This window comes from Stigmatopora argus, chromosome 1 (genome assembly GCF_051989625.1).
Source record: "Stigmatopora argus isolate UIUO_Sarg chromosome 1, RoL_Sarg_1.0, whole genome shotgun sequence".
NCBI classification, from domain to species: Eukaryota; Metazoa; Chordata; class Actinopteri; order Syngnathiformes; family Syngnathidae; genus Stigmatopora; species Stigmatopora argus.
In genome coordinates this window covers 1,628,605-1,654,414 of record NC_135387.1, presented here as the reverse complement: position 1 = coordinate 1,654,414, position 25,810 = coordinate 1,628,605, and the positions used below count along the sequence as shown (strand labels likewise).

General features: G+C 41.7%; 1 protein-coding gene across 8 annotated transcripts in view; it reads left to right on the top strand.

Moving 5' to 3' along the window:
• nbeal1 (neurobeachin-like 1) overlaps positions 1-25,810 on the top strand; it is a 160,902-nt gene that overhangs the window by 98,903 nt on the left and 36,189 nt on the right. For all 8 annotated transcript variants that reach the window (XR_013304942.1, XM_077617428.1, XM_077616606.1 and 5 more), the window contains 7 exons: positions 10,364-10,488; positions 10,559-10,685; positions 12,175-12,323; positions 12,386-12,519; positions 12,605-12,706; positions 21,677-21,772; positions 21,849-21,973. Coding sequence is in view for 7 of the 8 variants with exons in the window: in XM_077617428.1 (XP_077473554.1) it covers positions 10,364-10,488; positions 10,559-10,685; positions 12,175-12,323; positions 12,386-12,519; positions 12,605-12,706; positions 21,677-21,772; positions 21,849-21,973 (858 nt within the window). In the remaining variant the exon portion in view is untranslated. The remainder of the gene's footprint in view (positions 1-10,363; positions 10,489-10,558; positions 10,686-12,174; positions 12,324-12,385; positions 12,520-12,604; positions 12,707-21,676; positions 21,773-21,848; positions 21,974-25,810) is intronic.

Here is a 25,810-nt window from a genome sequence, read left to right as displayed (position 1 = left end):
CTGTCTTGGCGTGCTTAGTTGTGTTCGACCTTGTTAAATGTTCATCGTGGTCCGGACATACCCGTTCTGAAGAAACTACTAATAAAAACTTTTGCAAAGGAGATGACTACAGTTGCTGTTACCAAGGTGCGAGAGGTACAGCTGGCGCAACTAGTATACGAGCAGCCTGATCTGTTCCCAAATTCAGATGACTTGGACGACAGCGACTAATAGTCTAGACAGCAAATGAGTTATGACGGGACTGACACCTAACAATTTGTACCTGTGACTATATACCACTAAGGTTGCTGAGTGGGATCAGCTAGCAGATATTACAAGACATCTAGTAACTAACCGCTCAATATCAGCTATACATCGAGACATTTATCTTAGTCCGACTAACATATACAATTTCAAGAATGACAGTACTTAGCCATCATCAGAGTTTGGGCATTATAACATTATCTTATGGTTTACACTTTCCATAACAGTGCAGTATTCATATTCTACCCAAAATACTCGGTTAAAGGCATTATTAGCCACAGTCACATTTATTACGTGTACACTAGCACACATTTGGCGATAGACACTGGCATTCAGGCAGAAGAGGTAGATGAACGAGTTCTCGGGGCCATCCTGGAAGAGTGTTCCTGTGGGACGAGCCACCCAGGGACAAGTTCTGCGTGGTGAGTCAACCGAGAAAAGTCTTCTTGTGGGAAGAGCCATTCAGTGAGGGACACCGTACGAGCTTTGGAGAACTGCGAGGAGCGACGATGTCCGTTCAGGAGGCTGACGATGGGGAAGGGATGGAGTGAGCGCTCAACTCCTGCATGTGGCTTGGGGTCACAACACTGTGCTGATCATTGGTGGGTGATCAAAGAAAAGAGACTGGGGGTACCTGACCCAGATACATGTTCTTAGCCCCAGAGTGAAGGGGGGGTGGGGGGGGGGTTAATTGCCTGGACTAGCTGGGCATAGTAGAAAATCCCATATTTGGAGAGGTTATTCTAAACTGAAACACACCCACTAATGTTCAAATGAATGTCCACTTTAGCCTGCTGAAAAGGGATATATAAACTAGTCAGTTAAGGGGTCGCTGTTACAATAATGTCACGCTGGTGTGAGAACTGACGCTGAATCTCAGTATGTCTCTGTCTGTCTTCCAAAAACCATCCTGAACAGAAAATGAACACATGGCGTTGTAGATCCGAGGTCGAAAAGAACAAACGTCAATTGTGACCATCCTCAACGGTCATCCTCCTAGCAAGTAAAAATCCAAGTGTCCTTCCTCTTTATTTGTGCAATAAGAAAAAAAAATATTAAAAAATGCATAGAAGAAACATTGCATTGATCTAGTAAACTACATATAAATATAATAAGTTTAGATCTTGTGGAATTTTATTTAGCAGACCATATAAATTGCCATTATTTACTACGCACGCTGAATCTCAGTATGTCTCTGTCTGTCTTCCAAAAACCATCCTGAACAGAAAATGAACACATGGCGTTGTAGATCCGAGGTCGAAAAGAACAAACGTCAATTGTGACCATCCTCAACGGTCATCCTCCTAGCAAGTAAAAATCCAAGTGTCCTTCCTCTTTATTTGTGCAATAAGAAAAAAAAATATTAAAAAATGCATAGAAGAAACATTGCATTGATCTAGTAAACTACATATAAATATAATAAGTTTAGATCTTGTGGAATTTTATTTAGCAGACCATATAAATTGCCATTATTTACTACGCAATGGAAATTAGATTAAGCTAATTTGGCGGACTACATAAGAGAAACAGGTTGAACTTGTCATGATTTTGCTTCCTACTCCACTACTGGGGAGATTCCAACATACTTTGCCGCTATTCCACCAGTGGTGTGCCGTCAGGGCCTTCAAGGCCTTCTCTGCTGGCCTAAGAAATATCTGAATCACAGACTGATGTTAATTATATTTTGTCCATGAATACTTATTACATAATTCCAAATTGTCTGTTAGCTTCCTTTCATTGCTTTCCCCCCTGATTGCACTGCTTCCAGATGTGTGTTTTCATATTGAAGCATTTAACCAATCACATTTCAGCCATTATTTGTTGCCAGGGTCAGAAATCTGCCTCAAGGGCTTCACAGTCAGTTCTGCAAGCTCTGCTGCATTAAACAAGCGTCGATAAGACTGTTGCTTTAACCAATCAGAATTCGATTTGGTGACACCAAGGCCTTCTCGCAGGCATAGGGATACCTCATTGCCTTCTCGCAGGCGTAGGGATACGTCATTGCTTTCACCAACTATGATTGGCTAGTGATAGAGTGGACTAGCCAGAGCTACCAAACTGTATCTGGAGCGAGCTGCACAAGCAAATATATTGTTGTGTTGATTTAATAGCAGTTTTGTCAACCCGCAATGGCTGAAGGAGGGGAAGAAATTGATTTGTTTGCAGATTTACTGTCAAACCCATTTTCAAGACGAACCTTTCAAGAAAAAAAAGCTGGACATCATTAAGAAAGGTCGGACAACTCCAAAGCAAGCAAGCCTGTCACAACCGGGAACGAACATTTTCATCACTAAATCGAATAAAAACGTATGCCAGAAATACGACAGGACAGGCTCGACATTCAGCATTAGCTTCGATGGCGATGGAAAAGGAGGATGGATATTGTGTAAAGTTAAAAAGGATTTTTGGTGAGTAAAATATGGCTATATTCCTAAATAATATTTCAATTGCATGAGGTTCTTATTGATGTTTTTTGTGTCACAGCTGTAGCCACAGTAGAGGTTTTATAGCCATAAAATAGTTTTTCAGGGTTGGATTGATTCCGATAGCTGAAGGCGTCACTAGAAAATTCACGGACCACCACTGATCCAGTGGTGGACCGTCAGGGCCTGCCAGGCCTCTGCTGGCCTAAAAAATATCTGAATCACAGACTGATGTTAATTATGTTTTGTCCATGAATACTTATTAATAATTCCAACTTGTCTGTCAGCTTCCTTTCATTGCTTTTCCCCTGGTTGTGCTGCTTCCAGATGTATGTTTTCATATTTAAGCATCTAACCCAGGATTGGGCAAACTTTTCGGCCCGGGGGCCACATTGACTTGAAAAATTTGACAGGCGGGCTGGGTCAGCACAAAATACGATACATATAAAAACTGCATCCGTTAACAGTACATATGAAACATAAACAGAAAAAAGGACTGAAGTATGATACTCATCATTCATGCGGGATTTACGGGGTGCTTTCTTGGTTTTCATCAGACTAAAGGTCTGTTCACACACATGTAGAGCCAAATAACACCAGAATCCTCTGTGCCATCTTCTGGATGTTTGGAAATTTGGCTGCACTTAATGAAGCATAAAACTCAGAGACTTTCAGGGAGTTGAACTTTTCACATTGGAGATCAATCAGTTCCAACTGCAACTCCTGTGGAACCGTTTCCGGGTCTTGTGAGAAAGGACATGACACCAGCTGTCAATTTGTCCAAAATCACAAAACCGACGGCAGAATTGCTCATGCAGGTCATCCAACGATTTCCTGTATTTTGACCGCATTAAAAAATATATATATATATATATACAGACGCTCCCCGACTTACGAACATTCAACTTACGAACAACGGTACATACGAACATGTCTGCAAATTGCGTTTAAGTCCAAAAATGTTCGCAAGTCCAATTTTGTATTTCGCGTCTTTTTCGGAGTAGTACTTCTTTCCGCCGCTAATACCGACGCCTGGCGCTGTGAGAGCTCAGCTCACCCAGCATCTACCTTCTTCGTTGCAATGCGGAAGTGCGTGAATGTATCTCCAGTGTGCAAAGAACCTTTTTCATTTGTATCATTAAATATCTCATGCATCCAATATTGAATATGGTTGGTAAAAAGCTAAAGGCTTCTATTGAGGGAGTTGCAAGGAAGAGGCAAGCCATTTCATTTGAAACGAGTGGCAATAATAACGAAGCTTGATGCGCGTCAGAAAGTGGTGAGCGTTGCACATTCAGTACCATTTATAAACAGAAAGATCGAGCAGCAGGACCCAAATATTGAACGTTGCACAAAGTTTGCAAATCAATTGAATGATGCCATACAGTGCTACTGCATCATTTATGATGAAAAAAAGAAGAAAACTGTGCAATCGTCATTAGGTCGCTTCTTTTGGCCAGTTTCTAATACATAAATCTATCTCTCTCTCTACAGTACTGTACATATTCTCTCCATTTTATTAAATGTTTTTTTTTTCAGTACAAACCAATGCGTGTTACTTATACAAGCCTTAAACATACAAATGCACTTATATAAACCTTCAATATACTTATATAGGCCTTAAACATAAATTATAATACAAAATATAGCACTAAATCAACTTACAAACAAATTCAACTTATGAACAATCGCTCGGAACCAATTGTGTTCGTAAGTTGAGGAGTGTCTGTATATATATATTTTTTTTAATTATAAGAATTTGGACAACGTCGGCGGGCCGGATTAAAAGGTCTAACGGGCCGTATATGGCCCGCGGGCCGTAGTTTGCCCATGTCTGGCCTAGCACCTGGAATATCCATTTTAATTGCCGTTTTACAAGCTCCAGTATCACACAAAAATTCCAATTGAATTCCTTTCACAAAAAATGCGATCCCTGGTTTAACCAAATCAAATGCCAGTGTTTCCATTAAATTTAGCTCAACATCTCCATATTCAAAGTCCTCATTCTAATCATTTTGAGCAGGCATGCCGATTGGGCCTTGTTTTTAGAGACCCTCTTGTTTGGCAATCACGCGATATATGCCCTAATTCTCCACAAACCCAGCACGCAGCATTTTTGAAAACTTGATTTCTGTTTAATTTCCTCATTTCTTCTCTCCCAATCTCTTGGCTAACATTCTTACGCCCCCACCACCTATCTCGGTAAAAGAATTTCCCCTTCAGCCGAGGAGGCCCCACTATTCTTTTTTTTTTTTTTTTACACAACGGACCCGTCTCATCACCCTCCTTTCTGTGGAATAAGCCGTTTCTCTTATCAACATGCTCATTCCCTCTCAGCTCAGGTATCTTTGCAAAAAAACAATCTTAACATTTCCATCGCAACGTTTTTTGCCATCAAGAACCAATAATTTGTATCATCATATCATCCTCCATTTTATATAGATTACCCCTACGCTTAGTGCGTATCCTATCCTGCAGGTCTATGCATATTAAGCACAAGTATACCCTCCTGCTCGTGGTATACTTTCGGAGTTTAAGTACTTACCAGAGCACAGTACAGGACACCCTAAGTTTTATAGACTCATGCTCTGTCTCTCACCTGTTAGGGACTAGTATTCACAGGGTTTTAATGTCGCCGTCCCCAGGACGCGAGTCCACTTCTCAAAATGGACCTTCACATGCCGTGTGCGGTCGATTGGTCGCCGGTCTTTTGGTCGCCGGTCTTTTGGTCACCGGTCTTTTGGTCGCGGTCTTTAGGTCGCGGTCTTTAGGTCGCCCGGAAGTTTGGTCGTCGTTTTTTGGGTCGCCTGTCTTTTTTGTCGCCGGTCTTTGGGTCGTCTTTTGGTCGCCTGATCGGCTACTGCCATCTACTGTCAATTTATTAAATAGCAGATGGTGTTTTTACTGAAGCAGTCCAATGAACGAACCTTCATTCTCTCTGGAGAACTTGCAATGTTGAAATACTTTAGATTAGATGGTCATTTTTATCAAACAAATAAAAGTATTAGTATACTTTTAGTTAGACAGTATTTAGATCGTTTCAACAGTATTTAGGATCTAAATACTGTTGAAACGATCTAAATACTGTTGAAACGATCTAAATACTGTTGAAACGATCTAAATACTGTTGAAACGATCTAAATACTGTTGAAACGATCTAAATACTGTTGAAACGATCTAAATATCTAATATCAAAATATCAATAAGAGCACTCATTTAACACATCAATAAGAGCACTCATTTAACACATCAATAAGAGCACTCATTTAACACATCGGCTGCTGCCATTGACTGTCATAGGCGTCCAATGAACCTTCATTCTCTCTGGGAGAACTTGCAATGTTGAAATACTTAAGATTAGATGGTCATTTTTATCAAACATCAAAATATCAATAAGAGCACTCATTTAACACATCAGCTGCTGCCATTGACTGTCATTTTAGCTCCAGTATTTGTATTTCATCACTAAGTGCTGATTTTACCGCATTTTAGTGCATTTTTGGCACTTTTGCGAATGGTCGCATATCGTCGCATTTGGTCGCACCGACTTTTATCGCTGTCTTTCCCCCGGGAAAATCACCCCTAGAACCCGGTAGTCATGTCTGATAAGCTCCGATATTTGTATTTCATCAATAAGTGCGTATTTTACCCCGTTTTAGTGAAATGTAGGCCCTTTCGCAAATGGTCGTCACATTTGGTCACGTCGAGGTTTATAGCTGTCTTTCCTCCGGGAAAATCACCCCCAATTAATGTCTGAAAAGCTACAGTATTTGTATTTAATCATTAAATGCTGTTTTAAAAACTATTATTCCGCTTTTGGAACACTTTTCTGGGCATTTTTAACCATTTTTCTACCTTAAGAGAGATTCTCCCATTCATTCTCCCAGAGAGAATGAAGGTTCATTGGACGCCTATGTCAGTCAATGGCAGCAGCCGATGTGTTAAATGAGTGCTCTTATTGATATTTTGATGTTTGATAAAAATGACCATCTAATCTCAAGTATTTCAACATTGCAAGTTCTCCCAGAGAGAATGAAGGTTCATTGGACGCCTATGTCAGTCAATGGCAGCAGCCGATGTGTTAAATGAGTGCTCTTATTGATGTGTTAAATGAGTGTTCTTATTGATATTTTGATATTAGATATTTAGATCGTTTCAACAGTATTTAGAGTCTAAATACTGTTGAAACGATCTAAATACTGTCTAACTAAAAGTATACTAATACTTTTATTTGTTTGATAAAAATGACCATCTAATCTAAAGTATTTCAACACTGCAAGTTCTCCCAGAGAGAATGAAGGTTCATTGGACTGCTTCAATAAAAACACCATCTGCTATTTAATAAATTGACAGTAGATGGCAGTAGCCGATCAGGCGACCAAAAGACAACCCAAAGACCGGCGACAAAAAAGACCGGCGACAAAAAAGACCGGCGACCCAAAAGACGACGACCAAACTTCTGGGCGACCTAAAGACCGCGACCAAAAGACTGGTGCCCAAAAGACCGGCGACCAATCGACCGCGTACTTCACATGCAATGCTCTTTCCCCGCATTTGGCAACCGTCAACAAATGCAAACATTCATGTGGGCTCACCAGAGATGTCTTCAGACGTCTCTTTTAGTAGGATGGGTCTTCAACCGTCGTGAATCCAGGCGCTCCGCCAAAAATCCTGCCCGCAAAGGGTTTTAGACGCCGTGGCCACGGTCTTTCCCAGATGTCGGCCAAGCGCCCGGACTCCTCCGGTATGTTGACTCCCAGGCTCGAAGGACCAAAATGATAGGTTCACCAATAGGCATTTGCCGTCCCCAGGACACGAGTCCACTTCTCAAAATGGACCGTCACATGCAATGCTCTTTTTTACGCATTTGGAGACTCCGTCGCAACATGCAAACATTCATGTGGGCTCACCAGAGATGTTTTCAGATGTCTCTTTTAGTAGGATGGGTCTTCAACCGTCGTGAATCCAGGCGCTCCGCCGAAAATCCTGCCCGCAAAGGGTTTTAGACGCCGTGGCCACGGTCTTTCCAGATGTAGGCCAAGCGCCCCGACTCCTCCGGTATGTTGACCCCAGGCTCGAAGGACCAAAATAATAGGTTCACCAATAGGCATTCCCAAATGCACACAAAAATAAAACAGACATCTGACTCATAACCGGTGTCTTGCAAGAGAGAATCGATCCTGACACGTCTTCGTCCTAGATCATTCTGCCGTTAGACGCATCTCTCTCGCTGTTTATTACATAAGATTTTACAACATGCATCTCAGATCTCAAAACAATTTAAAGTCCTCCGGATCTTCCCAAGGGAGCTCATGTGAGCCACACTTGAAGAAGTCAATGTTTCTCAAAACAATTGAAAGTCCTCCAGATCTTCCCAAGGGAGCTCGATGTTTCGGTGTGAACAACAGTTTTGAGAAGTCCAAATGGAGAGGGGAGTGACCTTCACGTTGTTTAGGTTCAGGAGCGAGCATTACACGGTTGCAGATGTAGCAAAATGACTTTTTTAATGTTCATAAGCTAATTAAAGCAAATCGTTCCTAATTGCGAGCAAATATATAATAATGTAAGACTAATAACCCTAACAGAAGTGAAATGGAAGTTTAATTACTCGGCTGGGGGCCCTGTGGCGTATGGGCCGACCATCCAGCGGCACATGCCGGCGGCGAGCGAGGTCTGCCCCGCGACCCGGTCCCGGCCGGAACAGGCAGGAACAAGTTTTTTTTTAATAACTGAATGTGCGGATCATCCTCATCATGTGTGGGAATGCTGCTGCCTGGCTTCATGGTAAAGCCAGCTTTAATCAACAAGTTCGACCATCCGTCCTCATGCTTTAAAAAACAAGAACAAAGCCTATGTTTTGACTGACATGTTCAGAACAGACAATGGTGTTTTTTAGGTCGTTTTGTTACCTGATATGTTTCCTTACCACGCTTAGTCAGGCGAGTACAGTAATCCCTCGAATATCGCGGACAATGGACCCATGGCCACAAGAAGACAAAGGACTTGGACTAAAACTCCCATTAACCTGTTTTTTAGCATTTATATCAAGGGGAGAGGAAACATTTTCACTGTGAGCACAGTATTTTAAATATTTACATTTTTATATATATACATTAAATTTAGATATTAATAACCCCCTTGCACCCCAAATTGATGAGGACCTAATTGAAATGATCCCATCAGGGAGTGATGTAGAAGAGGCAGCGGAGAACAATGAGAATGGGGATGAAGAACGTGGTCTTCCTTTAAGACATCTGCAGGAGATATTCAATATGGCAGTTTGCAACAATGGGCCCAGGAGATTGATGACAACATGGCCGGAGCTTTATCCTCATCAGGGTCGCGGGGGTTGCTGGAGCCTCTCCCAGCTGACTCCGGGCAGGAGTCGGGGGACACCCTGAATCTGTGGCCAGCCAATCGCAGGGCACAAGGAGACGGACAACCAAGCACACTCACACCCATAACTAGGGGCAATTTATCAGCCCACCATGCATGTTTTTGGAATGTGGGAGGAAACCGGAGTACCCGGAGGGAACCCACACAGGCCCGGGGAAAACATGCAAACTCCACACAGGTGGACTTGACCTGGATTTGAACCCAGGACCGCAGAGGTGTGAGGCCGACCCGCTAACCACTCGAGCCGCCCCCTGGAGATTTTATCGATGATCCAATGCCTCTCGAATCTGACAAAGAGGATGTGGACTAAAGCTCCCAGTAACCAGTTTTTTTTTAAATTATTATTTAAATCAAGCAGAGAGGAACTATTTTCACTGAGTACAGTATTTAGATTTTATATTTATACATTATATTTATATATTAATATATTAGTCTTTTTCTATGCTTATAACTGTAATATTTAATAATTACACTTCTTGATAATTTTGTATTTTTGTATACGAGCGAAAACGTAATATTGCACTAATGATAGGGGTGATCCTACTTCACGGTTTTTCGGTTATCGCGGCCTGTCTGATCTACTTTATCTACGATTTCCGAAAGAGTACTGTAACTACGTATGCAATAAAGTTAAAGGTTAAACTGGTATTGGGTAAAAATATACAATAAATTGGTACAACATATTCCAAATCAAAAAATATGAAAATTGCCGAATAAATCTAAAACATACAGAACACTGTGTCAGATTTGAAATCAATGATTAACAATTGTACAAAATTGGTATTAAAAAAAAACTCAAATGAAAAAAAACAATGTCGGCCAGTGTAGTTTTTGTTTCTTGTCTGATGCAGTAAAATTTCCCCTATATCACCCTATATCAGAGATGCAGCAGTACAGTAATCCAATAATATATATTGAGTTAAAATTAGGCAGACATCTCATATGATTGCACAAATAATGAAAATGTTTAGGAAAACTCTGAGATGAAACACTTCAAAAGTTGTATTGGACTGTTAAACAATAAAAGTTGACAGAACTTCAAATTTCAAATCAACCAATTTCACATTTTCTTTTAGATTTGCTGGAAAAATAAAAATTAAGTTAATGCCTTCAACTAAAAATTGTAAGTAAATTGAAGTTTTGTTTAATGAAATTCAATATATAATTCTCTTAAAAAGGGATTCAAATACAGATAACCACAGTGCCCGAAGAATGTCCAGACAACTGGGTTTAACACTTGGCTCAATCTACTTTCATACTGAAGCATTCAGCTGAAGAAACCTTTTATCTGTTTGCAACAGGCAGCCAAAGACGATGCACTGGAAGCTCTCCAACGCTGAAAACTTTTCCCGCATGAGGCTAAAGTTGATTCCTAATTACAACTTTGACCCTTATAGGGAGGCTAGTGCCCTGCGTGACAACCTTGGTAAGGGAAAAATGTATTCTAGTATATTTCATTACAAGTATGAACATTACAACATTGTGGCTTTGCTCAGGTGTTCCTCAGCAGTTTATCAACCCAGAATCTCTGCTGCTGAAGGCAGTAAAGCAGGTCAAAGTCACCAACCTGGATGATGACATTTTGGAGCTGCCAGAGGATGACTTGGCAGCAGCAGATAATCAGTATGTCAATATTCATCTCATCTCATTTTATTTTCTGAACCGCTTTATCCACACTAGGGTCGCGGAGGGTGCTGGAGCCTATCCCAGCTGACTTCGGGCCAGAGGCAGGGAGGAATCCCTGAATTGATGGCCAGCCGATCGCAGGGCACGAGGAGACGGACCACCATTCACGCTCACACTCATACCTAGAGACAATTTAGAGTATCCAATCAGCCTACCATACATGACTTTGGAATGTGGGAGGAAACCGGAGTACCCAGAGAAAATATTAGGGGGGACATGCAAACTCCACACAGGTAGACAGACCTGGATTTGAACCCGGGTCCCCCACTGTGAGGCGGATGCGCTAACCACTCAGCCGCCGGGCCGCCCATGTTGATATTCAGAAAATTAAAATCTAAACCGTTAATACATACCGTATTTACTCGCATATACGCCGCATTTGTCGGACCAAAAAATGATGACTGAAGCGAGGGTACGGCTTATATGAGCATAAAAAGACGTCATGCATGAAACTACAAGTTGACAAAGACGAAACACCATAAGCCCATGATGCCATAACGCAAGACAATGCTGCCGATACGGTCATTTATTTCAAAATAGAGAAAAGATAAACAGATAAAACGCTCGCTCAGGGTGTCGCAATCTTACTTAGGGTGCCGCCGTCTTACCTAGTTAAACGAGCTCTGACTTGCCAGACGCGAGTAGCCTTGATAGTTCTTAGCTTTTACCAATGTTAGAACATCAGAATAGGTGTTAAGGCTTGCAAGCCTTGATACCTGCATAATGTGTATCCCATGCCATTATTGCACCCAGAAACTTGGTGAACACTATACCGCTATGGACAGTCCCTGGTTGTCCTTACGTTACTTCCTTTTTGAATTTGTCTACGTGTAGGCAACACCCTCCATTTCAGAACACAGAAAGGAAATGATTGTACATTTGTGATTATGAAATAAAACAAAATTCCGCTTAGATTTTTCTCTTTTTATTATTTGTTCGAAAGTGAAAACCATTGCAGTAATATGAACCATCGATAAAATCGAGATATTTCGACATTAGAAGCAATTTGGCCGCCACAACATCTTAAACTTCTGGTAAGAAAATTGTAATTTCTGTCATTAAAAAGGCATTAATTTCTCATCAAAATAGACTTATTTCTCTTTTCAACTCGAATAATTTGATGTTTTGCATTTACAAAGATAGGCATATTAACTTCCTTATAATATTTACCCTAATAATGTGCTTTTGATTCATACATTATCTCAGAAATACCACGTGCGGTGACTTTTCTTAAGATTTTCCCTTTAAAGTAACACATTTGTACTCCCTATTAAAACCATGAATATGGAGGTGAAAATTGCGAATCAGGGGGCGGCTTATACGTGAGAAATTGTAAAATATACCAATTTTAAGGCTGCATCTTATACGCAAGGTGGGTTAAATGTGAGTAAATACAGTAATATTTTATCTATTTTCTTTCGTATAGAATGGAAGAGGAGGAAGCGGCTCAAAAAGAAAAATGTATTCTTTGGGAAGATTGCCACCTTGTGACCGTGATTGATGTTGTATTCGGCCGACTGGAACTTACCACGCAGCACATATATTTTTATGACAGCAGCCAAGAGAAGGATGAAGGTGTGTTAGTAAACAAAAATACTAACGTGCAACCGTTATGACTGACTTCCATTTTACTACAGGTTTGGGCCATGATTTTAAATGGCCCCTGAGTCAGATCCGTGAGGTCCATCTAAGGAGATATAATCTGAGACGCTCTGCTCTAGAGATTTTTCTTATTGATCAAACCAACTACTTTCTCAACTTCAAAAAAGAGGTGATGACCAATTTGCTGTAATGAATCCATCTCAGATTCTTGATGGGTAGCAATATTCTGTCTGCCGTGTTTTCTGGACTTACAGGCAAGAAATAAAGTGTATGATCGCATTTTGCTACTGAGATCCCTCAGTCTGTATGGAACCCGGTCACCACAAGAGCTCCTTAAGGCGTCTGGATTAACACAGGTTAGGATATTAATAATTGTTCATGTTTGGGCATTGAGCAAAACAATCTCCTTGCAATTGTACAATGATTTTTTTAATGGTTAAGCAGTTATTGATGAAGTGGTGATCCTTGCCCCAAACTTGCTTGTACAGTCGTACCTCTACTTAAGAAATTAATTGGTTCCAAGACTTTTGTCGTTACTTGAAAATTTCGTATTTAGGTGTACTTTATATGTAAATTATCTAATTCGTTCCAAGGTCCTCACATAACTACCAACTAAACCCTTTAAAATTGGTCAAAGTGTCCCAATTTTGTATGAAAGATGTGAGGAAACACACAAAAATGAGAGAAAATTATAAGGAAATGAATTATTAATGTCTTAAAATAAATAAAGCATATGAAAATATGCCCTGCGCCACTGAAAAATCTTCCTCCGCGGGCGTTATAGATGTAATACCCGTGTTTTCCGCCAGATGGCGGCAAGAGCCCATTCTACCAGGGCCGAAAGCCATCCTCTTTGTAGTACATTTTAGACTTTTACGTGTGCACTGTGTGTGTGTGTGTGTGTGTGTCTGTGTGAAAATATGTGTGGTGTTGCATTTGTACAGTTTGTAATCGCTTAATGTGGGAAATTAAAAAAAACGGATAAGGAAATGCATTTACTTTTTGGGGATTTCGTAACTTGGATCTTTTTCGTAACTTGAGTCACCCATTTGCATATTTTAAAAAAAATGTAACCTGAAACTTCTGTACCTAGAGGCATTTGTAAGTAGAGGTATGACTGTATTTACCGCATGTTCTCGCGTATAGGCCGTATTTGTCGCTAAAAAAATGATGACTGAATCCAGGGTACGGCTAATTTGCGCATAAATTATACTTGACATGCACGAAACTGCAAGGTGACGACGACGAAATGCCATAACGCAAGACAATGCGGCCGATACGGTCATTCATTTCAAAATAGAGAAAAGATAAACAGTATAAACGCCAAACAAAATGTATTTTGACATCTATGAATGAAATTCAAGACAAAACAAACATATCTTGAATAAAACATGAAAAAACTCACTCACTTGTGCCTGCCACTGCTCGCTCAGGGCGTCGCCATCTTACGTGCTCTGACTAGCCAGACGTGAGTACCGTATTTTCACGACTATAAGGCGCGCATAAAAGTCAAAAAAATTCTCCAAAATAGACAGTGCGCCGTTTAATCCAGTGCGCTTTATATATGGACTAATACTAAAATTGTTATCACGATAAAATAAAATAAATCAGTCGATAGGACAACTACGGAAACCAGCCCCCGACTCTACTATTTTCCCGTAGATAAAGTACTGCGCAGTGACTGCTGGGATATAGAGTTCTTAATACACCCAGCTCTTCAATACAGTTAGTATGATGGCGACCACACTAATTTGGTGGCGGCCGTCATTTCGGCTGTATTTACAAAAGAAATCCTGCCGCTAAATGTTGGCGTCAACAGAGCATTCAAAGTTAGACTGTGAACTATGTATATATATAATATATAATAACTCGGAGCTTGCCGTCATTCCCGGAGGCTTGAGAACTACAACCGCGGGACCCAGCGTTTTGGAAGACTCATTTGGGCAATTGTTTAATTCGGACACAGAAAATGAGGACTTTGATGGATTTGTGGGTGATGATGACGTGAGTAAGTTGTAAAATGTCTAAATAAAGTACAACCAAACTCAGTTTAGCTTCCGCTGCCTTTTTAAAGTGTGTTTTTAGCGTGTGGGTGTTGCGCGCAAGAACTATATTTCCCAGCAGTCACTGCGGACCGGAACCCGGAAATAAGCTGCTTCCGGTAGCCAGCGCTATTGCGTTTCGATGTTCATCCATATATAATATATATGCGTCTAATGAAATGGTGCGTGCTTTGTGTGTCTAAAATACAGAAATAGCACTCATTACTGACACTGCGGCGTAAAATATGATGCGCCAAATAGTCGTGAAAATACGGTAGTCTTGATAGATGTGTTCGTAGTGTTTACCACGTCAGCACTTCCCAATAGTTGTCAAGGCTGATCGAAGGTCTTGTGGTCGATCATTAAAATATCAGCCTGCATTTTGTGTAGCTCATTCTATTATTGCACCCAGAAACTTGTTGAACACTAGACAGCTATGGACACACTTCCTGGTTGTACTGGTCACGTTACGTCCTTTTTTAATTTGTCTAAGTTTTGGAACACAGGACGGAAATGATTGTACATTTGTAATTATGAAATAAAACAAAATTCTGCTTTGATTTTTTTTGTAATTTCTTGTTCGAAAATGAACCATCGAAAGAATCGAGATATTTCGACATTAGAACCAATATAGCCGCCACAACATCAAATCAAATCAAAAGCCTTTATTGTCATCATACACAACTGTGTATAATGAAATTGGCAATGCTACTCCACAAAGTGCATTTTCCCAGTAAAAAAACATAGATAAATAAAATAAAAATATAAAAAGTCACATCCTGGCAAGGTAAATTCTAAAATATTGCACAATCTAAGATATTGCACACTTCCCTCCCTCACCTAGCTGGATCAGATCACCTCTGCCTATCTCTCACCCCCGCTTACACTCCACTCCGGAGGCAAACAACGCCACAAATAAAGATAATAAAAACTTGGCCCGACGACGCACTCTCTCAGCTGCAGGACTGTTTTTCCCGCACCAACTGGGAACTTTTTGTACACGACAACCTCCAGGACTACACGGACTCTGTACTTTCTTACATAAAAAACTGCATTGACAACGTCACTATAGATAAACGAATACGGGTTTTTCCTAACCAAAAACCCTGGATGACCAATGAGACACAGGCACTCATCAAATGCCGTAACTCCGCCTTTAGATCAGGGGACAAGATAAAATATAGAGCTGCCAGAGCTGAGCTGAAAAGAGGCATTAAAAAGGCCAAGGCAGCATATACCAAAAAAATTGAGGAGCACTTCACAGAAAATAACCCAAAGAAGATGTGGCAAGAAATACGACATATTACCAATTACAATAACAATAATATGTCTGTTAATGCAGATGCCTCACTAGCGGAGAAATTGAACCGTTTTTTTGCCCGCTTTGAGACTGACAAATCAGACCCAGTCTCAACAACCCCACCACCACCCTGCAGCAATACACTGACGTTCCGGGAACAGGAAGTGAGACTGGTAATGCGGTCTGTGAACACCAGGAAGGCTGCTGGCCCAGACGGAGTACCTGGGAAGGTGCTCAAAGCCTGTGCTGACCAGCTGGCTGGAGTCTTCACAAACATTTTCAATTGTTCCCTGCAACAATCCATCATTCCATCTTGTCTGAAATCTGCCACCATCATCCCTGTACCCAAAAAGCCAACCATTGGCAGCATGAATGATTATAGGCCTGTTGCCCTCACGCCTGTGATCATGAAGTGCTTTGAAAAGTTGGTAGCCCGCCATATCAGGAATACAATCCCTCCCTCAATTGACCCTCACCAGTTTGCTTATAGAGCAAACAGGTCCACTGATGATGCTATTGCCATTGCTCTTCATACAGCACTGAGCCACCTGGAACACCATGGGAACTGCGTGAGGATGCTCTTCATTGACTATAGCTCAGCCTTCAACACCATAAAACCGGACATTCTGACTGACAAACTCTCCCACCTTGGACTATCCTCTTCAATCTGCTGCTGGATAAAGAACTTCTTGACCAACCGACCACAGACTGTTAGACTTGGTCCCCACCTCTCTTCCTCCATTACACTAAGCACTGGCTCCCCTCAAGGCTGTGTACTGAGTCCTCTTCTGTACTCCCTGTACACATACGACTGTACACCCACCCACCAGTCTAACGCCATCATCAAATTCGCTGACGACACCACTGTGGTCGGACTCATCTCAGGAGGGGATGAGTCGGCTTACAGAGATGAGGTCAACAATTTGTCTTCGTGGTGCTCGGTGAACAATCTCACACTGAACACCACGAAAACTAAAGAAATAATCCTGGACTTTCGCAAACAAGGCACAGATCTGGCCCCACTTCTCATAAATGGAGTATGTGTAGACAGGGTCCAGTCCTTTAAATTCCTGGGGGTCCACGTCACGGATAAGCTCTCATGGTCTACAAACATCGCGGCAGTGGTGAAGAAGGCTCAGAAACGACTCCATTTCCTCAGGGTACTTAGGAAGAACAACTTGGGCACCAATCTTCTGATAACCTTCTATAGAACCACTGTAGAGAGCATCCTGGCGTACGGCATCACAGTGTGGTACGCTGGAAGCACGGCGGCAGACAAAAAGGCCATGCAGAAAGTGATTAACACTGCCCAGAGGATTGTCGGCTGCTCTCTGCCCTCACTGGAAGACATTGCCAGCCCTCGTTACCTCAGCAGAGCCAAGAACATCATAGGGGACCCTTACCACCCTGGCCACAATCTGTTCCAGCTGCTGCCCTCTGGCAGACGCTATAGGTCCCACAAAGCACGGACAAATAGGCTTAAGGACAGTTTTTTCCCCACATCCATCAGAAATCTAAACTCGCGGTAACATAACACACATTCCCTTCTGCGGTAATATGAAAAGATGTTTGGGTGGTGATCTGCCTCCTACTAGCTGACTGAAGTATGGTAAGTGAAAGACAGTGAGAGGTAAGCGAGAGGTAAGCGAGAGGTAAGCGACCTGTATCCACAACAGCAGAATGCCAAATTACAAGTCCGTAACTTACACTTATTTAGGTCTTTTGCCGAGTAAACGTAGCTTATGGAGAAGCACCATCAATTTCGTCACACGCAGTTTCTGCGTGTGATGACAAGTAGGCTTTTTTGTGTTGTGAAAATGACAACAGGGCCTATGTCCGATTATTATTATTATTATTAGAAGGGATGGTGTGTCGTGCTAAGGCAAGTTCAGAGTCCTGATGGCTGTGTGAAAAAAACTGTTCCTAAGTCTATTTGTCCATGCTTTGTGAGACCTGTAGCGTCTGGTAAGAAAATTGTCATTTCTGTCATTAAAAAGCATCCAGTTGTCGTCAAGATAGACTCTTTTTTTCAACTTGAATAATTTGATATTTTGGCACAATTATGTTAGTGTCCATCGTATGCAACAGGGGAAAATGACTGGAACCCGGACCAAAAACATTGACCTCTATCTTGTCCGAAGTATGAGCGTCACCTTCCAACCAAAAGCCCCCTTTCTGGGAACTTTTTCTCTTTTCCCCGGATCATGGCAGAGCTGCTCAGGCGGTGAGTTCCTGATTTGTGGCGCCTTCGTACCTCGTTCGTCAAGGAGCTTTGACTCCTTGTTTCTTGGGCTTTTAAAGTGCTTAATGGAGCTCTATTCTTTGCTTATCATCATTTTCACTGAAGAAAGTTATGGAGCGAGTGAAAAAAAAGTAGCATGCTGTTATCAAAGTGGTCACGAGCCTTACTATCGCCTAGGTTGACGACGAGTGAGTACCGTGCACATTTTAGGAAAATTAAGTGTCTTCAAAGGCAATCATTTTTCAGAAAATATAACAAAATTATAAGTTTTGCGGTCGTGTGTTTGCGTGCGTTTGTGCGTATGTTTACTCAGCTACCAATCCTTTGCCTTCTTCTCCACCCTCACCCATCCACACCAATGGAAAGGTTTTGCACGACACTTTTTTTCTCTTTTTTGTGTTTCCACATATTTCATACAAAAATTTGTATACTTTTATTATTGTTATAGGGTTTTCAAGGGTAGTATTGAAGACTTTAGAACTACTTACTCTCTACTTACAAAGAACCCCATTAACGAATCCACTTCTGGAACATATGCATTTTTAGAGGTACCACTTTATTTAAAGGAGCAATGCTGTCATCCTTCACCACTGGGCGGTTTCAACATTTGCGGTTTCACGACATCTGAATAAAAAATGTTCATAAAAATGTCAAAATTTGCAACGCCAAGCAATTCAGCGCCGATGAAGCGAAATTTTACCGTAGAAGAAAAAATACGTGCAGAATAATATGATAAAAGCCCGAGAAGGACGACGTCTTGCCTTTTCCTATTCTGTACGGATTGGATTTCGCATCGCACGCATCACCTCGTAGAGGAAGACGACATCCTCCCTTTTCCTCCTTTGTTCGGATTGGATTACGCATCGCGCACATCACCTCGTAAAGGAAGACTACGCTAACCTAGTCCAGCTCTGTCTGGATTTCGAATCACTCTTGAAAATGCCTTCTGAAGAGTCTTGTGCCATTTAAAGAATCTAATGACCCCAAGAGAAGAAAAAAAACATGATGACAGGGACCGAAAAAGTGAAGTTGCTGGATAGGCTGAAGCTGGGCAATAAGTATGCCTATGTAGCATGTCATTATGGCATAAATGAATCTAACGTGCGTTACATCAAGAAAGAAGAAGCGAACATTCCGAAAACGGCAACGATATCTTTTTCCAAGGACACCAAGTCCTTGTCCAAGTAACCACTAGGGATGAAAACTTATTAAAGATTGAGAATGTTCTATCGGTCAGGATCTCGAACTGTAAATTTGTGGACGCCCAAAAAATTAACCAGGATTATGAGGGATTTACGACGTAAATAAGACCGTGAAGCTGGTTCGGTTGGTAGCCACTAAAGGCTTCTCAGACATGACCACAGAGGACATCACACTGCTCGAGAGCCACTCAAAGAGGCAGCGGACAACGACAAGGATAAGGATGACGAACGTGGTCTTTAAGAATATCTGCACCTCGACATACGAGGTATTTGAGATACGAGTAAAATTCCGAGCAAATATTTACCTTGAGAGACTAGACACATTTTGAGATATGAGCATTTGAGACAGCCAGTTGGCCAGGCTGCGAGAGGCTGGTTTATGATTTCCCCGCACTCTCTCTTGCTGAATCTCCTTCGTGCAAAGATCTCTACGAGCACTAGGCGGTGCGTTGCATTTTTTCATTTTATTTTTGCAATAGTCAGTGCAGAATTAGGGGGAACACAATGGATCCAAAGCAAGCCGGTGCAATGAAGGGTAGTGCAAAGAAAAGGCGTATGATGACAATCGATATTAAGCATGAAATAATCGAAAAACATGAGTAGTATACGCATGACTGAGCTGGCTCATGAATACGTATGGAGAAGCAGGAAGTTCGCCCCAAAAACCGCGGGAGAATACATGAACCTCTTTGCCTTGGTTATTGCACAAGAAAGTTTAAATTTAGTGTAACGTAAGATTAAAACTTTTTTTAAGTGTGTTTATAGGAATCTAAGTTCATTTAAGTTAAATTTAAAGTTTGTTATGTTACGAGGGCATCCGTCAAGTGACTCTCTCTCTGTACTCTCTCTCTCCCATCCACAAACTCCCCGTTGTATAAAATAATGCCTGTTATTAAACATCGTAACCACTAGTTATTTGTTACTCTGTTGGTAGATGGTGAATTGCAACCAATAAAAATATGTTTTTCCATTGTAATATCCATTTTTTGGTGTTTTTTCCAGATGGTGGGAACTAATTAAATTTTATTTAGTTCATTTCTATGGGAAACGTTGATTTGAAATACGAGTAAATCGACATATGAGCTCAGCCCCAGAATGCATTAAGTTCGTATCTCAACGTACCACTCTACAATTTTTAATAAATAGATTAGATTTAGATATTAATACATTAGTCTTTTCATATGCCTATAAGTGTAACATTTAATAAATACACTTGATAATTGTACTATTTTTGTATAGGCTCAAAAACGTGGATGTATGGTAGTAATAAAAAGGGTGATCCTATTTCATGTTTTTTCAATTATCACGGCCATGTCTGGTCTACATTATCTGCAAAATTTGAGGGATTACTGTAAGACTGAGGGCAAAAACTGGCAACAATTAAAATTATCAATGGTCATGTGAACATACAATATGTGTAGTCTACAACCTATGTATATTACATTCCAAAAAATAAATGAGTACATGATGCTGTAGTCTTGAAAAGTAGTGGTTTCAAATTAGACTGGGGTTAAGTTGGTGCACAAAAAAAAATCCTCAGCAACTTCTGCCTTTCCTCTATACAGTGGTACCTCGACATACGATCGTAATCTGTTCCGATCCTATGTCGAGCTTTTCATAACTGGAGCGAACGTTTCCCATTGAAATGAACTGAAAACAAATTAATTCGTTCCAATCCTCTGAAAAAACACCAAGAACAGGATATTGGATTAGAAGAAATGTTTTATTTCTTCTAATTCGCCATAAATTGACAAAGTAATAAATAACGAGTATAGTAATAGTAATAATAGTAATAAAATGTGTTTAATAGAAGTAAAATTAGACTTATTTCGCCGGGGATAGGGTCAATTATTTCGCGCTTCATGTCGATTGTCAACGGTCGCCTTTTCTTTGCAAAACTCTGCCGATACATTGTTGTATACCTTGTATGTAAATGTAGACCAACGTGGGGGAAAAAACGGGTGGGGAAATGCAAAGTCCGCCCAGTGCTCGTATATATATATATATATATATATATATATATATATATATATATATATATATATATATATATATATATATATATATATATATATATATATATATATATATATATGTTATACACGAAAGAGATGCAAAAAAGACAGTGCCATGGCCACCTGGCTTGGTCGCATCTCGAAATTTTGATCGTATCTCGGGCGAATTATTCGATCAAAATTTTCGGCGTACCACGAGCATGTCGTACTACGAGCATGTCGTACCACGGGCTGATCGTAGGTCGAGGTACCACTGTATTGGCAGCATGTCGTCCGTCAAACGGCGCGCTCATCAAAGTCACATAACATTGACAGGTTTGGGAACTCATGTCCGTCAATTTCGGAGAAAATTCAAATTTATTAAATAAATCCTACACATGGTCATGAAACTTGGCTTGCTGGAAAAATCATGCAAAAAAATTAAGGGAATAGGTGTTTGTACTTTCAGTTTTAGAAAAAAAATCATATATATTCAATGACCCCATGCTTAAATGTCATCTGATTTGGCTGCCAAACTGTCTTCAGAAATGGGTCAACCGAGAGATTTCCAACTTTGACTACTTGATGCAGCTCAACACAATAGCTGGCAGAACATACAATGACCTGGCCCAATATCCAGTGGTACGTACATACCTTGAATCTATACATGAACCATTGAAGTACCTTCCTTTTATAACCCTTTATCCTTTTGAAATAGTTTCCCTGGATTTTGTCAGACTACACTTCAGAAGAACTCGACCTTCTGGATCCCCTGGTATTCAGGGACTTGTCAAAACCTGTGGCAGTACAGAACAACCGCAATGCAAAGGCTGTTAGGGAGAAGTATGCTTCACCTAGATGTCCTTTGTACAGGGGTCATTCAAAAAATATGGTGAATTTTTGTATTACAGATTTCATTTTTCAATGTAGTCTCACAGCACTGTCCCTCAATGTAAAAAATGTTCGACTATCTCAGCCAGTCGCTAACAGCACTTATGACTTCACTGTCACTTTCAAGCTCCGTACTAACTACTATAAACTGCTAAGGCCGGTCAAGAAAGCCATGAAGAACAAACGCAGCAGTCATCGTTTAGAGCAGGGGTGTCAAACCGGTCCTCAAAGGGCCGCAGTGGGTGCAGGTTTTCATTCCAACTCAACAAGAGGATACCTTTTGCAAGTGTAATCAGTTAATTAAAGTCAGGTGCTACTTATTTTAAAATAAACCTGATTGGTTAAAATGTCGGCACTGGATCGGTTGGAACAAAGACCAGGACCCACTGTGGCCCTCGGCGGAATCGGTTTGACACATGTGGTTTAGAGGCAGTCATTATACATTATGAAGAAGCCCAAGTGGTGCAGACCATTAATGAACTGGGCTGGGCCTTCATCTAATCCCCCATACATTATCACCTGTTTAGTCCCTTGAAAGTGTTCATGAGGGGCACAAAGTTAAATGACAGAGAAGTCAAAATTGTTGTGAGATCAGTGCTGGGAGTCTACGTTGAGAAAAAAAAATGTAAGCATCTCTCTTCCTACATATATGTATATACACACACATACACATACACACACATACACACATACACATACACACACAAACACACACATTCACACAAATATATAAACATACACACATACACATATACATATACACATACACATATATACATATAGTCATACCTCGTCATACGACCGCTCCTCATACAATATTCTCGTCTTACGGCGGAAATTTCGATCGGATAATTCGCCCGAGATGCGATCAAAATGTCGTGATGCGACCAAGCCAGCTGGCCATGGCACTCTTTTTTGCATCTCTTTCGCGTATAACAATATCTACGAGCACCGAATGAGTTATTCAGACGAGTTCTGAGCAGGAAACGCACAACGCGCATGCGCGGGAAAAAGAGGGCTTTCTGGGTAATGAAGTATACTCGTGCACACAACGCCGATAGGCAATGGCACTCTTTCTCAGAATAAAACTTCATTACCCACAATCAATACGTGGGTAGGCTCAGCTGTTGCATTTCCTGTTATTATTATTATCTAATACGAGGAGTATTATATTACTTCTCGTTCGCTGCTCATAAGAACATCAGGGGCACTGGCTCGCAACTCCCCGCAACAGCATCCCCGGTCGCAACTCTCTCATAGGCGCCGTTCAAAGCGGTTGCGACCACAGATGAAGGGAGCCGCGAGCCAGCGCCCCCGATGCTCCCATGAGCAGCGGAGCGATCGCTGATAAAAGACTGCTTCTCGTTGGCAAGTGGTCGTGCGTTATCCGATTGTGAGGACATTTGTGTGCATCATTTTCGGAATATCTTGAAGCGAATAGCACAACAGCAAACAGCCCATCGATAGCGAACGCAAGGGTGGAGGCGTGGCAACCCAGCCAGAACGGAGTTAAAAGAAAGATTAAAACAAAATTAGAATTCAGTTTTGTGTAAAGTTACATTAAACGTATGTTTGAGTGTGTCCGTATATATTAATCCAAGTTAATTTAAATTTATTTGTTCCGTTTACGAGTGCGTTGTCGTGGAAAGTAAAAAACGGAGCCCCCGCCCCTTCTGTGCGTCTCTCTCCCCTCGGCGAAATCCGCCCAATTTTAGTTAGATTAAACACATTTTATTACTATTAAAACACTAGTTATGTGTTACTTTGTTAATAGATGGGGAATTAGAAGAAATAAAACATTTTTTCCAATCGAATATCCTGTTTTTGGTGTTTTTTTCAGAGGGTTGGAACGAATTAATTTGTTTTCCATTCATTTCAATGGGAAACGTCCGCTCGAGTTACGAGAACTTCGTCATACGATCTCAGTCTCGGAACGGATTACGATTGTATGTCTAGGTACCACTGCACGCACACACACACACACACACACACACACACACACACACACACACACACACACACACACACACACACACACACACACACACACACACACACACACACACACACACACACACACACACACACACACACACACACACACACACACACACACACACACACACACACACACACACACACACACACACACACACACACACACACACACACACACACACACACACACACACACACACACACACACACACACACACACACACACACACACACACACACACACACACACACACACACACACACACACACACACACACACACACACACACACACACACACACACACACACACACACACACACACACACACACACACACACACACACACACACACACACACACACACACACACACACACACACACACACACACACACACACACACACACACACACACACACACACACACACACACACACACACACACACACACACACACACACACACACACACACACACACACACACACACACACACACACACACACACACACACACACACACACACACACACACACACACACACACACACACACACACACACACACACACACACACACACACACACACACACACACACACACACACACACACACACACACACACACACACACACACACACACACACACACACACACACACACACACACACACACACACACACACACACACACACACACACACACACACACACACACACACACACACACACACACACACACACACACACACACACACACACACACACACACACACACACACACACACACACACACACACACACACACACACACACACACACACACACACACACACACACACACACACACACACACACACACACACACACACACACACACACACACACACACACACACACACACACACACACACACACACACACACACACACACACACACACACACACACACACACACACACACACACACACACACACACACACACACACACACACACACACACACACACACACACACACACACACACACACACACACACACACACACACACACACACACACACACACACACACACACACACACACACACACACACACACACACACACACACACACACACACACACACACACACACACACACACACACACACACACACACACACACACACACACACACACACACACACACACACACACACACACACACACACACACACACACACACACACACACACACACACACACACACACACACACACACACACACACACACACACACACACACACACACACACACACACACACACACACACACACACACACACACACACACACACACACACACACACACACACACACACACACACACACACACACACACACACACACACACACACACACACACACACACACACACACACACACACACACACACACACACACACACACACACACACACACACACACACACACACACACACACACACACACACACACACACACACACACACACACACACACACACACACACACACACACACACACACACACACACACACACACACACACACACACACACACACACACACACACACACACACACACACACACACACACACACACACACACACACACACACACACACACACACACACACACACACACACACACACACACACACACACACACACACACACACACACACACACACACACACACACACACACACACACACACACACACACACACACACACACACACACACACACACACACACACACACACACACACA